Here is a 16,620-nt window from a genome sequence, read left to right on the forward strand (position 1 = left end):
TCCTAACCTCATCTTTGATATAATCTTCCATTCTGTTGATGTAATCTTCCACTCCGTTCAGTTTCGATCGTGGGTCTCCAATGCTTTACGCCATTCTACCTTGTTCTCGGCCTTCGCCATGTTCCTCTTCACGTCCTTCTCCCCTGTGATCACTTCTATCCCGTTGTTAGGTTTTTATACTCCTTTTTTACATGGTTTTACCCAGTTTCAGTTAAGAGTAGTAAATAACGTGCTCCCAGAAAAAGAACCGGTAGGGAAGTTCCGAGGCGCAGCTGCCTTCAGGGGGGCATAACTTCCACATTTAACACCGTCTATCCACGTTGTGCGTAATCGACCTCGTCCCTGTTTGGGCTGCTTGACCCACGATCATTTTCAAGTACAGACCAGATTGAGGCCCGGCTGACACGACCGATGTACATGATAATAGCCAATAAATAGCTTTATTATAATTCATGCGGGAGATAAAAGAGGAGATAAAAGGGAGTAATGATAAGACGTCTTCAGTCTGCTTCATCACCTGCAAAGAGATGTAAAAATAGCAGCACAACCAACAGATACAGTATAAGAGATACAATAAAGTAACACCTTGATACTGTCGCTGAAGTATAAGTAGTATTATCTATTCTGACATGTACTCTGTGTAACCTGAAGATAAAAATATGGACTTTCTGTATGGAAGTGAATCTCTAAGTACCTGGAACCAAGCACCTGTAGTTGTTTGTGAGAGTGCACTTGTGCATGTAAAGTTTATCCAAAAGGAGAAGTGCTCAATAGCCAACATTTTCCTCTGCTTCACCGTCTTCCTTCATTTGCAAAGTTAAATCATCTTACTTTATAAAAATCCTCTCAGATCCTGGTCAATATTCAACAATGGGCTGAGTGGGTTTAAGTAAGTTTACTTTGGTAACAATGGCTGACAAAGCTAAAAGGTAAAATGAACATGGTAAAAAAAAAAAAGGAAGCTGGTTCTTTAGCAGACCAACATGTTAAAAATGACGTCAACAATAAAATCTTGAGAAAACTTAACAGCTAAATTTTGGTTTGCTAATTTCTTTTAAATAAAACATAACTGCAGAGCTAAGAAAACAACAAATGAACTATAGAAACACTGAACTGAGACTTAGGCTTTTCTTCATCATCTCTGTATCTTCTGATTGCAGACATTCAACAAGACAAACTAATCAAGAGGTCAAACTCCACCTTGAAGCGACTGGTTGTCCTGGTTCCTGTCCTTCTCTGTGCGGTCACTGTCATCGCCCTTGGAATCAGTAAGTTTTAGTTGTTATGTGGAAATCTTGATAAGATGTATCTCAGACAGAAGGACTGAAAATACAATCTGGACAATGAAGCCTCATTCAGACAAAAACTGCTGCAAAAACTTGAATCTGAACAAAAGAAAAACAGAGAAAAGGCAAAGTTATAAAAAAAATAGTTGCAGGGTGATTGATTTAGAGACTTGAAACAGGAAGTTTCTTTTAAAATCATGGACAGAAACACTTTAGGAAAATACACCAAGAAAAAAATGGAGGAATAAAATTTAAAGGAGATTTAATCCAATAAAATCAAGGAAATAAATAAACCCTGTTTCAGCAATCTCAAGTATGGAAATCAGCTAAACATTAAATCTACAATTTTTTTGTTGAATTGTTTGGTTTACTTTACAGTTTTATTTAAGAAAAATGGCTTTTCTTTATTACCAGTAGTGTCAAAAATGTTTTTTCTAATCTTTGCTGGAACAATTAGTGTTTCTGAGGCTCTCTGGAGTTCATCTTATTTTGGATATTTTTCTAAATCAACATTCCTTTAGAGTTTAAATTACAAAGTCTGAAATATTTGTAAAGAAAATTACAAATCTTGGCTGATTTCTGGTCTATTGTGGTTAAATTATTATGTAATATTCATCACTTTGAATCAAACTAACCTGAGCCTCCTGCTGTGTTTTTCTAATTAGTTGTCATCATTTTAAACACCAACAAAACCCCACAAACTGAGCAAGAGGAGAATGAAGCTCTGAGAAAAAATTCCTCAGGTGAGTTGGTCAGACTGTGACGGTGTCATAAAGGGTCAATCTGACACTGGTACACAACCACTATTTTTGTTAATGTTTATCCCAGCAATTTCTTCTCTTGTATATCTTCAATCTTAAAGGTGTTAGTGTCATGATCTGGCCTGTTTGCTCTCCCTTAATTAGTCATTCCTTTCACCTGTCGTTTTCCCTCCCTGCCTCAATTATAATTTATTCCTCTCACCTGTTTCCTCTTGGTTATATTCAGTTCAGCCTGAGCATTCAGTGCTAGATCATTAACTGTTTTTCTGTTAGCCTGTCTGTTCAGTTCATTTTTCAGTTCATGTCCTGGATCCTGGCGGCCAGTGGAAAGAGGGTTTTGGGTTTGTCTCATCTCCTGATCGTCCACTGTTCCTCCCCTGCTGAGTCCTTTGGGTTTTTGGCTCTATATGTGGGGAGGTTCAGTTTTTATCCAGTAAGCCTGGCTCCAGGGAGGAGACCAGTTTAAAGGTCCTGCATCAAGTTCTGGTTCCACGTCCTGTCTCGGCTACTGTCTGTCTGCTTCTGTGTGTGACCTCCTGATCATGCTTTCGGACCCTGTCAGACTCTGAACCCTCCTGGGAGCTTGTGGATGCCTGGAAGTCTGGATCCTGTTCCTGTCTATTCCTGTCTGTTCTGGATCCCTGACCAGGATCAGGTTCCAGCATGTCCTCTGGAACTGCAGCACTTAGGGACATTCTAGGACTGGACTGGTAAACCTGAGTGTCGGTGCCCTGCTCCCCATCCTGCAGTGTCCGCAAGCCACAGCTCCCCTTTTGTTTGATTTGTTTATTTAATAAATATTTTGAACTGTCCTACTGAATACTAGAAGCAAGGCTTAGTCTTATGGTCTTTAAAACAGAAGTTAACATAAAGAAACCTGGATGTCCTCCACATCATAAAGTCAACATTAATCCAAGGATTTCGTCTAATTTCTGTCACATGAGACATTAAAGAGATGTTAAAGGACCGCCAGATACAGAAGTTAGATTGTAACTGCTGGACACAAGACGCCTTCAAATCACACAAGCAAAGATTTTACACCTCAATGGTCAAAACGGCACAAAATCGCATGCACTTCATGCAGAGGATGAGGAAATGAGGATGAGGAGAGCCCACCTGCCACCATCCATTCTCCCCACCTTCTCCAGAAGCACCATAAAGAGCGTTCTGACCAGCTGTCTCACTGTGTGGTGTGGAGGCTGCAGCGCCTCAGACTGGAAGAAGGTGAGAAGAGTGGTGAGAACAGCAGAGAAGATCATCGCGGCTCCTCTTGCCTCCATTAAAGACATTTCATCCCAGCGCTGCGTGTCCCGAACCCGTGACATCATCAATGACCCCTCACCCCCCCACCACGGACTGATCTCCCTGCTGCCCTCTGGCAAGAGACTTCACAGCATTCAATGCAGGACCAGCAGGTTCTCCAAAGGTTTCTTCCCCACTGCTATCAGAGAGCTGAACTGTTGAAATAAACTCTAAATCATGTCACAGACTCTACATCAAACTGACCATAACTGTCACGATTTGGTTGAGGTTTAAGGACCCAAATGCAGAAACAGGAAAAAAGAGGCTGAGGTGATTTCTTGCAGTTTAATTGAAAAACACAGGTAACAGAGACAGCAATTCCAAAAATCCAACTAAAAATGTTAACAAACCAAAAAACATGGAGAAATCAGGGGAAAACGAGCACGAGGAGCAAGGGAGAGGCGAGGAAAGAAGACAAAAGCGACAAGGAACCAGCGATGACAAGCAACCAGCAAAGAGTGACAGCAGAGGGAGAGTATATATGGCTGACTGAACAAAGGCAGGGCTAAAGAGCTGATAAGGAGCAGGTGGGAGTGGAGATAACGAGGAAGCCAAAGAAAAAGGAACATGCACAAGAGGCAACAGAGGACAACAAAGAAAAACCTGAGAACTAAAATATATCTAGAAACACAAAGTAGGAAATAAACCAATGAAATGAAAATTAAACACATGGAGCAAAGTTATACAGAAAGTAAGACCGTGACAATATCAATGCGTTTCTTTTGCACCATATTTTTTTTTTAGTCCACAATGTTTACATTTGATCACTGTTGCACTTTAGGAATGGAAATGTCATGACAGCTGTACAAAACGAAATTTCGTTTTTGTTTACACTCTGTGTATACAAAATGGCAATAGAGTTTGTTTTCCTCCAGACTCACTGAGGTTTTGGTTCTAATCGGTTTATAGATGAACGACTTTTGAAGTGTGAAGCAGGCTGGGAGCAACATGGAGGAAAGTGTTATTATTTCTCCACTAATAAATCCTCCTGGGAGGAGAGCAGACGTTTGTGCAAAGGTCTGGGAGGAGACCTGGTGAAGATAGACAGCAGAGAGGAGCAGGTATGAAGCACTGCTGCAGGTTCATGTTCAGGAAAGATTTGATAAATTCATCCTGTTTCTTAATCTTGGTACATTAAAATCTCAATAAGTGATTTTTAAAGCATTTTCTTGTTCAGATGTTCATTAGAGAAAAACTGGTACATATGATGAAGAACGATGAGGACAAGTTCTGGATCGGACTGACAGACTCAGAGGAAGAAGGCAGATGGTTGTGGGTGGATGGATCTCCACTGAACACGAGGTTTGTTTTGAATAAAAAAATAATGCTTGATTAATCTTTAGAAATTTTGGACTAAAAATAGTTGCTTTAACTTTGTGATTCTGTTCCTCCTTACTTAGTTTGAGCTTCTGGACTGATGGCCAACCAGACAACTGGAGTAAGAGCAGCTTTAAACAAGCTGACTGTGTGAGGATGGGACAGATAGGAGGATCTGATGTGTTAAAGTCCTGGTTCGATACGTCCTGTGACGCTCATCAGAAAATAATCTGTGAGAAAGCAGAAAAAACTCGATAGACTCATTCTGTTTGAGTCTGAAAATTATTTCAGTCTGTAAAACAATCTGAGTTCGGGATCAAGAAGATTTTACAAAGAAAAAGCCAAACATATTTAAACCTTGCTACATAAACTATAAATGCAAAAAATTGTGAAGCTCCTTGAGCTCTAACTCCACCAGCTCTCCTTCTAAATAAGATAAGCAGCTAAGATTTCAACTGTCTCTGTTTGCATGTATTTATTCAATTCAACTGTTCATGAGATTAAATATATTAGAAACCAAACAGACCCTCTCATGTAAATAAGTAAAAAAACTGTGATGTCTGAACATGATAGTTTATTAGCTTATACAGGGTTTGATGCAGAAACAGACCAAACTGGATTCTATCAATTTGAAATAAACAGGAATGACTTGTTCTATGTCTGTGTACAGATCACAAGCTGGCCACTGTCTGTGCTTGTTTGTTAAATTTCTTTCAAGGACATGTTGTTTATGTTGATTATGTTGAAAGTTGCCAGGGTCAGAGGTCGGGGGGGGGGGGGGGGGTTGTCAGGGGGCGACAGAACCAGTTCACTCTTGCAGAATAGTTTGCCCCATTTTACACAAAGGGTTGAAATTTACCAGACTAACTTTATAAAACATAACAGTAAATCAGAAAGCAGGGGTTTTATCAAAACTGAAGAATGAATGGCAGAAAATGAGGGATAAAGAACAAAGGGAAATAGTTTTTTAGCTTCAAAAAGGCAGCTGGAGAAAAGAAACCTTGAGGAAGGAGCAGAAAAGATGATAACAAGACTAAGATTTGAACATAGATTATTTTAAGATTAAGGGAGAAAGCACATAAACAAGTGAAAAGAAAAGTGAACACAGCACAGCTGGTACAACCAGGCCAACCAAACAAAAAGCTAATGCTAACAAAAAGCTAAAGCAGTACAGGCTGGAGTCTGCTGTATAGATCTGCTTTATGTGGGCGTTAGACAGTCACAGCCAGGTATGGGAACAGGAAGGAGCTGGAAAGAGGGTGTGACTTAAGATGAAGGATGCAGATCTATTTATAGATGAGGTTAATAGTTAGTCTGCAACTGGAAAAAACATCAATACATCTGTCCTCTTTTCTGTGATTTTTTTCCCCAATACTGGTCATTTCTGTGTGACTTTCTATGAAAGAATAAGCATTTTTTTTTAAATGAGTAATTTAAAAGCTTAGAATAATTATGTTAACTCATAAATACATGAAACTGAAAGTTCAGCACCATGGACAGTGACAGTAAAGCCAGCAGATAATGAGACACATTTTGTCTTTGTTACCATTTTAACAACATTTGAAATCCTTTTTACTGAGAAATTATATTTGTTATCATTAAAATAAAGCACCAGATCTCATCAAATATCAAATGTTATATAATATTTGGACTGTTATATATTGCTCTGTAAACACAACCAGCTGGCTGTGTGTTAGGAAAATAAATGAAACATTAAGGGAGCTTAAATCATTGTGAAACAGATTACTCTGCACATATTTGGAATAAATTTATCCCAATAGCCTTTAGAAAAATACTTTATTAACAAAAATTATTCAATTCCACGTCAAAAGTTATTTCAGTTAAAAGTAGAATGCTGAAACAATGACCGGAGTACTGAGTTCACTAAGACCAGATGTGCAGAGAAGGGATTAGAAGGAAACTGAGGGGAAAAGTGACACTAGGGACAATGAGACCAACAATGAACTAGAATTAAGATGAAATAAATAAAATAAAAGATAACTGGAGAATCACCAAGAAAAAGTTAAACTAAGAAGTAATTCCAAACAACATAATTCAAAACAGCAGACATATAATAACATAAACAACCAAATAGGAAAAAGTAAAACATAAAACTAAAGTCTCGTGGAGTAGATCATGTCAGCCGATTCAGAATAGATGTCATCTCAAGGCACCTTTACAGAGATAATACAGTCAGACCGGTTACAGGTTTTTCTTAAGCCGAACCAGCTTATTGCATCAAATCCTTGACTTGCAAGACATGAGAAAATTTCACTTGCATTTCGTCGTTGACTCTTCAGCAATACCTCGCACCAAGCATGCATATAGCTACAGTTGAGAGGGAAAACTTTCTTTTAAAAGAAAAGAACCTCCAGCAGCACCAGGCTCAGTGTGAGCGGCCATCAGCTGAGGCTGACTGGGGTTCAAGAAGACAGAAGCAGATATACAGAAAGAAGCAGACAAATATTGCTGTTAACAAGCTATACAGGCTGCCCTGTCCAGGAAACACACAGCCAGGCAGATGAGCTCCAAGCCGGCTCCAATGTCAGGGGATGCAAGAGAGCACATCCAAAACAGGCCGATCTCTAACATCTAGAAACAAAGGTGTTGATGGCAGCAGCACAGCTGATATTTCTCTCCAGGATGGAGTCACAGCCAAACAGGAACAGACCAGATGAAGCTACTATGATGAGAAAAAGAAGAGAGAAAATAAAGTTATGAGAGGAACTCAACAATTTCAATTAATTTCAATTCAATTCAAAAATACTTTATTAATCCAAAAGAGAAATTAAATACTTTTCTTTTCTATGGGGAATGTTGGCCTAGTGAGTTGAGCAGTGCGGTTGTGCTCTGAGAAGGTTGCAAGTATCTGGTTCGGTCCCCTCAGCCTCCACTCTGGGTCCCTGTGCAAGACCCTTATCCCCACACTGCTCCCCGGGAGCAACACAATGACAGCCCACTGCTCCCCAGGGGGATGAGTTAAATGCAGAGAGTTAATTTCTCCAGGTTGAGATCAATAAAGTTCAATTAACTTATTATTTATCTTAAAACTGCAGAATTGAAGAACAGGGATAAAATGAAGCAGAATGATGACAGGTTGTCCCTGTAAGTAAGGTTGCTTTGTTCTTTGCAGTCAGCTACGTCTCGGTCTCCAATTTCAAATGGACTTCACAGTATAGGGCTTGGAATCCTGAGGTTGTGAGTTTAAAATCCACTCCCAATAAACTGGGCAAGGCCCTTAACCTCTGATTGCCCCCCCAGGCGCTGCACAGTGGCCACTGCTCTCTAAAGTGGAAGGGTTAAATGCAGAGAGTTAATTTCTTAGCAGCTGGCCAGCTCAAGTGGTACATCACCCGTCCTGCAACAGGAAGCCTGGGTTCATATCCCAGCTGGGGGGAAGGAGCTAAAAGTGTGCATCCTTAGGCAAGACCCTTCATGCTAATGGGTTCTCCCTGTGCCCTCCAGCATTCTAAACATAAGGTAATATAAATACTGCTTCCATATGTCTTCCTCCTCCCAAAGTAAAAATAAGTGCAGGTTTTGATCTTTTTCTGATTTTTGTCCTTTAATGTTTTTTTATTTTTTTTAGAGACATCAATAGACCGGCAGATACAGGCTGTAAGATGGTAGCTGCAAGACTTAAGGTTTGCATTTGATAAAAAAAAAAAAAAAATCATGTTTAATTGATCTTGAAAACTTTTGGGGATCAAGAACCTGTTAGAAAGAAACTTTGAACCAAATACAAGAAATAGGTTCCTAAACATTTTTTACATACTCACTTGTCTAGTGTTACTTACCAGAAACACTTGGTGTTTCTGGTAAGTAAAAAAAGGAAGGAAATAGGCTATGCTGAAAATGAAGGGTACTCCTATTTTAGTCTTATTGTAACATTTAGTTTGTGTCAGCGATGGGTCGAACAGATTTTCTTTCAGTCTAAGATGTCCGCAGAGCAGAGAGGACACATTAGCGGTGAGTCCAGAGCATATTCTGTCAAAAACTTTAAAAAAAGAGGAGATGTAAAAAGTATCTAAACTACACAGAGAGATTTCTGCGCCAGTTAAATATATATAGTGTTTTTTCCACAGATAGGTTTCAAATCTGTTGTCTTTTTCTGCAAAACTTCAGTATATAAATGTAGATATTATTTTTTCACCTTTAAATTAAACTCACACAAGTTTATAAGAGTTCCAATTTAGGATGAATTCTTGTAAATATATTTGAAACATTGTGCATTTGATATTCTCGGTTCTCTGGGCATTTCAAGAATACAAAAACTTAGCGTAATAAAAAAAAAACCTAAAAATTAACTTTAAGGTGTCATAGAAAAACTCAGCGCTGTCTTTGTTTGTAGGAGAGATGTCCTCCATGTGGAGTAACCTCATGATGAGACGTCCTCAGAGCAGTGAAGGAGGTAAGAAGGTGCATCGGGAGGTAGATGAGGAGACGGTGCTGAATTGTCTTCATTGGACAAAAAAAAAAAAAAAATGGCTGAACACAAACTGTTTTCTTTTGACAACCTTTAAAATCTGAACTGGACAAAAACATTATCCAAAACAACAAAATACGTTAAATCAGGTTAATACATCGTGTCCAAATGTTAGTAGATTAAAAATTAAGATTTATTTGTTCATGTTTTTAATAAGAGAATTAAAAAAAGGAATTAATACCAGACATGAAGTGTTTATCAGGTTTAAAGTTAGCATAGAAACTGTCACTGCACAAGCAATCAGGAAGTGAAACACAGTAAAACAGTCGTCACGTTTGTTTCTGGTTGGTAGATGTTTTTAAAATTGGCCGCATAAAAAATTTTGTAATGTATCCTGGGCTGTTTCAGAATGAATAAAAAATCTTTATCATATTAACATATTAGCATTGGAGCAACATTAAGAGACAGGAGACTGTGGGGAGGGGTCTGCCTTGTTGTTCGGGTATTGTGGAGTAAAAATTTTGTTTTCAACTTATGTCTGCCTTTTTATGTAACCAGTGTATTGTTGAGGGTCACAGGAAGGATGTAAGGATGCAAAATGACTCTGCACAAACTTAGCAGAGCAGCATAACAGAATAAACATCAGTGCAGAAGCTGTAAAAAGGAACTGTCAGTTTAAAATAGGCTTTACTTATCAGTAGCAAACGGGAATATTGTTGCTCCCGACTTCGCACATGTATGTCAAAGTTAAGACAGTACAACATAAGTTGTTTGAAGGATTCCATGTTAGACCTACCTCCAGCCAAAACAAGTTTGGGTATGGACATTTTATCATTTTCACAACAATCCTGAACTACAGTGAAGCAAGATTTGAACGCAATACAAAGCCGGACGCTCCATATACCCAGAGGAAGAAAACAACTGAATGGACAAAAATAATTAAACTGTTTTCCTTGCTAATACTGTTAGCAGGGGATGTTTATCTCAACCCCGGCCCGGCTGTCATTGGCCATAACTCGCAGCTGATTGGACCAGGTCCAGCCCCGTCTGAGCCGGCGATGGAGGCGAGGACAGCGCCTGTGTCTGAGCCGGATTAGCAAGGGTTTTATGTTGCCCCGCCACTCTGAGGCTGGTGTGCAACTCGGGGAGGGTCGCGTCCTGTTGCCCAGGAGGGAGGCTGTGGAGAGCACTGGAGGTGCGGCCGCACCAGTGAGCAAGGCAGGGTCAAGCGCCACGGGGCGCTGGACTACGCAGGTGTCATCCGGAGGCGAGTCGCCGGGAGACCGGTGGGCAACACCAATGGTGTGCGAGGAGAGGGAAATCACATCGCAAGAGGAAAACATGCAAATATCCCCCCCCCCCCCCGTCAATAATAATGAGGAGCCGGGATAGATTATCATCACTAATAACGGTTTCATTGAAGCGGTTTCTAACCCTACAGAGCAGAACGGAGCTGGACTGAAACCTACAACAGGAGCAGAAGTGAGTAAGCACTCATCTCAACCGATTTTCTTTTAACAGTGAACCACGCTAAAGTTATATGGGACTAAAACAGTAAACCAAAGGTTATATTTGGGGCACATTTGAACATCAGGAGTTTGTTGCAAAAGCATGATGAGATTAAGACATTATTGATAGAGTCTATAGTGGCTAAATGTCCGTGCTTAAATGTTGCTTCTAATGAATGCAAATCACTACTCAGTCAGACGGAAAGAACGAGTCTACGCATGTTGATATTGTTGAAAACAGTGTGTTCGCCCCGTCTTTATTTCCAGTCAGAACAAAGCACATCAGTTTTTTTTTTCTCCAGAGACGCACAGCTCTGCAACGTCATCGCTCAACATCAATTCCTATCAGCTATCCATTCAAGATAATTCTAAGCATTAACAAATGCAGATTGATACTAAAGAAAATTATGAACATAGTAAAGCAGTAACGTAGTTATAATGCAATCAGAAATATTCTATAATATGCAAATACTGAACATATCCAAAAATAATAACTAAATATGAACGTAAATTACTAAATAGAAATTACTAAATAGAATAGAATGGCACCAACATTTCCGGCCCCTAATTGCTCATCATGGGGATGACAATTACACTAAACAAAATAAATTGAAGAGTCATTTTCTATACTCAAATCCCCATTACTTAAATGAACTGAGGTCTAAACATGAACTAACTTAAGTTCCAGCAGTTAACAGACAATTAACTGGATGAAATGTCTTTCATTGTCCATGAGATTCTTCCGTCTCTAACAAGAGACACAACTTGTCAATGGGCCTCTCAAGGGTGTTGGTCTTCGTTTTCCCGATGCCCAAGAACGAATCCTTGGGCATCGGGAATGGTCTTTTCCACCTTTCCCATCAACCAGGACCCTCTTGGAGCCCTTTTAACTACAACGAGTACGACATCCCGCTTTTTCACGTTCCTCTTCTTCTCCAGCCACTTCTGCTGTTCTTGTAGGAGGGGCAAGTATTCTCTAGACCAACGCTTCCAGAAGATGTCGGAGATATATTGCACCTGCCTCCATCTTTGTTTGCAGTACAGATCCTCTTTGTGGAACGTGCCAGGAGGGAGTGCCGGCCTTCCCTTGAGCAAAAGAGGATGATTTGGTGTCAGTGGCTCGAGGTCATCGACATCATCAGATGACTTGGTAAGGGGTCTGCTGTTGATCACTGCTTCCACTTCACACATCACAGTGTGCAGACATTCGTCGTCTGGACACTGGAGCTTCAGGACACTGCTGAGTACCTTGCGCACTCTTCTTATTTGGCGCTCCCAGATTCCATCGTGGTGCGACACAGCAGGCGGGTTGAAAATCCAGGTAACTCCTCTTTGCAGCAGAGCTTCGGAAATCTGGGACTGATTCCATTCCTTCAAAGCCTTGCAGAGCTCGTGTTCAGCAGCCACGGTTCTCATAACCTTCACTTGTCCTCGTCTACCAATGAAACGTCTCACTGCATTTATACATGAGTCTGTGTCCAGTGAGTGTGCAATTTAGATGTGTACGGCTCGGATTGTAAGGCAAGTAAACAAGACTCCGTAGCGCTTGACTCGCGCTTGTCCACGCTTGGCTTTAAAGGGGCCAAAATAGTCTACGCCGATGTTGCATTTTCTGTTCACCAACTGCAGTTTGACTCTTTCGGCATTTCACGCACCTTAAAAGCACACTTCTCACTGCTGCATTCCCTTTGCATATCCAGACTCTTTCTCTCAGTCGAGCGAGGGTGTGGTTCCTCCCTCCATGCCCGGTCTCCTCATGTGCATTCCTGATGATCAGAGTTGTGACATGATTATTCTTGGCTAGAATAGCTGGATGCCTTGTGTGTTCCGGCAAGGCTGCCTGGTGCAGTCTTTCACCAACCGGGAGGATACCATCTATGTGGAACGGATCCAACCTCACGATGAAACTGCTTCTCTTGACCTTATCACCCTTCTGCAGTGCACAAAGCTCTTTATGAAAGGTTTGTCTTTGGCTGAACTGAATGATGGCAGTTTCCAATTTCCTGATGTCCTTGACGGTCAGATGGGTTCCCTTCAGGCCAGATTTCCACTTCTGCATGTGGTCTTCAACGATCTTAGGTTTCACAGTTTGACTATCTTGAGACTCAAAGATCTTCCTTTGTTCACACAGATTTCTAAGCAGCTCCTTCAGCCTCAACATCCAGGCCACAGCCTTCCTTAGACTGTGCCAGTTAGAATAATGATGAATCAGCTTGAAGAGAGGGTCTGTGCTTGAGTTGACGGCATTGATGAGGTTCACAGTGATCGTGCGCTTCATCTCGGCATCGTCATCACTTATCCCTCTTGAGAACTCTGAGAGGACCGGCCAGTGAGATTCATCCTTGGCAAGGAAGACAGGTCCTTCAATCCAACTCTGACAAGCTATGAAATGCTCTGCATTCATTCCTCATGATGCGTGGTCAACTGGATTAGAAGATGTACCGACATATCTCCACTGTGCTGGCCTTGAGTTCTCTCTGATTGTCGACACTCTATTCGCTACGAAGGTTTTGAAACGATCGCAATCATTGTCAATATATCGGAGGACAGTGGTGCTATCTGTCCATAGCACAGACTCCTTGAGGTCCATCCGAAACTCTTTCTTCATGAACTTGTCCATTTTCACCACCATGGTAGCTGCAGCCAGCTCAAGACGTGGGACAGTAACTGGCTTGAGCGGGGTCATGCTAGATTTTCCTAGAAGAAACGAGCAATGGACTTGACCATGGCTGTTCTCAATGCGAACGTAGCTGACGACTCCATAGCCCTTCTCGCTAGCATCAGAAAAATGGTGTAGCTGCGCTGACACTACTGAACCAAATCCCTCCAGTTTGAATCACCTCTTGACAGAGAAGCTGGCAAACCGGCTCAAGTCAGACAGCCAGGCAAACTATCTGTTCTCAATTTCTTCAGGAATGTCCTTGTCCCAGGTAAGTTTCAATCGACAGAGATTTTGCACAATGATCTTAGCCAAAAAGATGAACGGCGACAGGAAGCCAAGGGGGTCGTAAATTGAGCTTACGACTGATAGGATACCCCTTCTGGTGACAGGCATGTTCTTCACAAGAATGCGGAACTTGAAAGAATCTGATTCTATGCACCAGTCCACTCCAAGCGCCCTCTCCATAGGTAACTCATCCCTGTCCAGATCCAGATTCTTGATCTCCTTCGCACGCTCATGTTTAGGAAGTAATGACAATACTTCACAGCTGTTGCTAGACCATTTAGCCAAATGGAATCCTCCACTCTTGCATAATGCAATGAGGTCTTTGGTCAAGGAAATAGCCTTCTTCTCGTCCAAAACTGAGACAAGGCAGTCATCTACATAAAAGTGCTTGAGAATTGTGGTTACTGCCTCGGGTGACGATCTTTCCCATCCTCTGCAGTCCGGCGCAAAGCTCAGTTAGCACAGCTTGGGCTAGACTTGACCCCGAATAGGTGCACAACCATCTTGTACTCACGCAGAGGCTGGTTCAGATCTCCCTCTGGCCACCAGATGAATCACAAAAGATCAGAATCTTCGTCAGGGACTCTCACCTGGTGATACATTGACTCTACGTCTGAGATGAGTGCAATGTGATCAAGACGAAATCTTGTCAGGACTCCAACCGGACTGTTCATGAGGTTCGGCCCCTGTAACAATTCCTCATTCAATGATTTCCCTTGGAAAGAAGAGCTGCAATCAAAGACGACTCACAACCTACCCTTCTGCGGATGGATCACGCCATGATGAGGAATATACCATACTTGGCCATCATTGCGGTTGCGCTCATTGGCAGGGACTTTCACCGTGTAGCCTTTGCTCAGCAGGTCTGACACGGAGGCTGTGTAATCGTCATGAAAGCTGGAGTTCTTAGCAAGTTTCCTTTTCAGGCTCAATGCTCATTGCTCAGCAACACTCTTGTTGTTTTCTTTGTTTTTAAGAGGCATACCAATGCAGTAATGTCCATCGATTTTCTTGGTTGTTTGCGTCACACACTGCATGAATTTAATGTCTTCTCGCGACATTTCTGACTTCTCTTCGCAGGCTTGTTCCGGAAATTCATGATTGTACTGCTGCAACAGCATGCTTTAAACACTGCTGACTGACACTGACTGAAACACCATGACTGAAGTTAACTGGTGGTTTGTGTTCGTTCTCTTTCTTCAGAGGGCCATTCACTACCCAGCCAAGGGTTGTCTTTATGGCATAAGGCTCGTCGTTTTGACGGTGGATTATCTTCCATGGCTCCATTGCAGAGTAAACATTCATTCCAATGAGCAACTCCACATCTGCACTTCCTTCTGCAGATACGGCCATCTTTCCAGGTCTTTCTCTACTGGAACGTTCTCCTTTGTTACAGGTATGTTTGTGTGGGTGTAAACATCTGGCAGGCTGATGTACTTGCTCTCTGTCAAACCGTACACCTCCAAATCTGAGAGGACAAAGCAGGACACAGGCTTTTCCTGGCCCATGGTACGTAATAGCTCTTGAGTCCTCTTGCCATTGACACCAAGTCACGTCATGTATCTTTCAGAGCAAAATGTTGCTGAACTTCCCGAGTCCATAAACGCGTACGTTTCCATGGTGTTGTTGCTCTTCTTGGATTTGATGCATACCGGCACAATGGAAAGGATACAATCACTGCCTCCGGCCCCGGTGACAGCTGACAGTTCACCTTTGGATGACATTTGCTGTTGTGGGCTAGAGTGTTCACTAGTGAAGCCTTCACTTGACTTCTCAGGCTTGGCAGTCGCTTGGTTGCCATCCTCCTCTCTCTTCATGTGGAGCAGAGTAGGATGTTTCTTAGCGCAAATCTCACACTTGGCTTTCTTTTTGCAATCTTTTCCCATGTGCCCTTGAGTCAGACACCCAAAACAAAGACCTTTTCCCTTAAGGAACTCAATTCTTTCTTTGTTCGGCAGACTTCTGATTTTGTGGCATGCACTCAGCCCATGTCCCCTGTTGCAGAACAGACATGGCTCTTGAAATGCGTTGCTAGTCTGCTTAGTCCTTCTTGAGTCAGAGGACTGATCTGCTGGCATCACGCTTGTTGCTAGGCCAGTGGTTATTTTCAGTTGACCCATTGCAGGTTTAGCACTGAACTTAGACTTTTCTCTTGCCTCAGCAGGGTCTTTGACATCACGAACAGTGGGTCTGAAGCTATCTTAGCTTGTCTGTTGATGTACTTTACAAGATCATCAAAGTCTGCTCTCCTTTTTTCTTTCTCTTGGATGTCGAAAGCTACAACTCTCCATCTTTCCCGAAGCCTGAAGGGCAACTTGTGGACAATGATTCGAAGGTTGCTTGGGCTGTTCATTTCCTGTAGGTACTCCAAATTATTTGCCATAGTGATAAGTCAAAAGCTTTCTTGCCTCCTCGTGTCCTTGGTGTGCACTCATGTGTTGGCAACTTCTTACCAATTCTCTCGGCTCACCTGTGGTGAATTGTTCTAAATAATACAGACTGCGTCATTGTCTGTCTGACTGTGAATTATGTGTTTGTATGCTCTCAGGAACGGCAGGAACTCCAGAAGATCACCACTGAATTCAGGAACTTTGCGTTGAGGTAAGTTGGCTAGTCTTTGTTGTGTAACTAACATCTTGGTGATGTTCTTCTGTTTCAGGATCACCTCACTGAGTTCCATTTGCCTTGCACCAGGATGTGTGCTCGCATCAGGACGTGTGGTTGCAACATCGTCCTTTCTTTCTTCACTTGCTCATGCGGCGTGTTCCTAGCTGGAACATGAAGCACACGGTTATCTGGGATAGCTCGAAGACAGCTTCAAGATTTTGGTCTGACGTCTGGACCATGACGTGGGATAGTTGTAGCTGCATGCATGTTTTTGTTTAGCTATGCATGCATCCCATCTTCCATGTTATCATATTCTTCTAGAACCTGTAGCCTTGCTATGGATTCTGCGGGAGCTGTCTCGAAATCTAGTTTCTCCAATTGAGTTCTCATCTGAATTTTCTGATATTTCAGCTGTGCTGCAAGATGTGCTTCCTGTGCAGCAAGCTGTGCTTCTATTTGGGCCTCT

The 16,620-nt window shown here is 41.9% G+C and overlaps 1 protein-coding gene across 1 annotated transcript in view; it reads left to right on the forward strand.

The window, feature by feature from the left end:
• Nucleotides 1–4,924, forward strand: part of LOC107101940 (hepatic lectin-like) — a 7,880-nt gene extending 2,956 nt beyond the window's left edge. The window contains exons 2-6 of the mRNA XM_015401032.1: nt 1,125–1,268; nt 1,952–2,029; nt 4,259–4,410; nt 4,527–4,651; nt 4,750–4,924. Of these exons, the coding sequence (XP_015256518.1) occupies nt 1,125–1,268; nt 1,952–2,029; nt 4,259–4,410; nt 4,527–4,651; nt 4,750–4,924 (674 nt within the window). The remainder of the gene's footprint in view (nt 1–1,124; nt 1,269–1,951; nt 2,030–4,258; nt 4,411–4,526; nt 4,652–4,749) is intronic.
• The last annotated feature ends 11,696 nt before the right edge of the window (nt 4,925–16,620 follow it).

This window comes from Cyprinodon variegatus, unplaced genomic scaffold, assembly GCF_000732505.1.
Source record: "Cyprinodon variegatus isolate N-32 unplaced genomic scaffold, C_variegatus-1.0 Scaffold1175, whole genome shotgun sequence".
NCBI classification, from domain to species: Eukaryota; Metazoa; Chordata; class Actinopteri; order Cyprinodontiformes; family Cyprinodontidae; genus Cyprinodon; species Cyprinodon variegatus.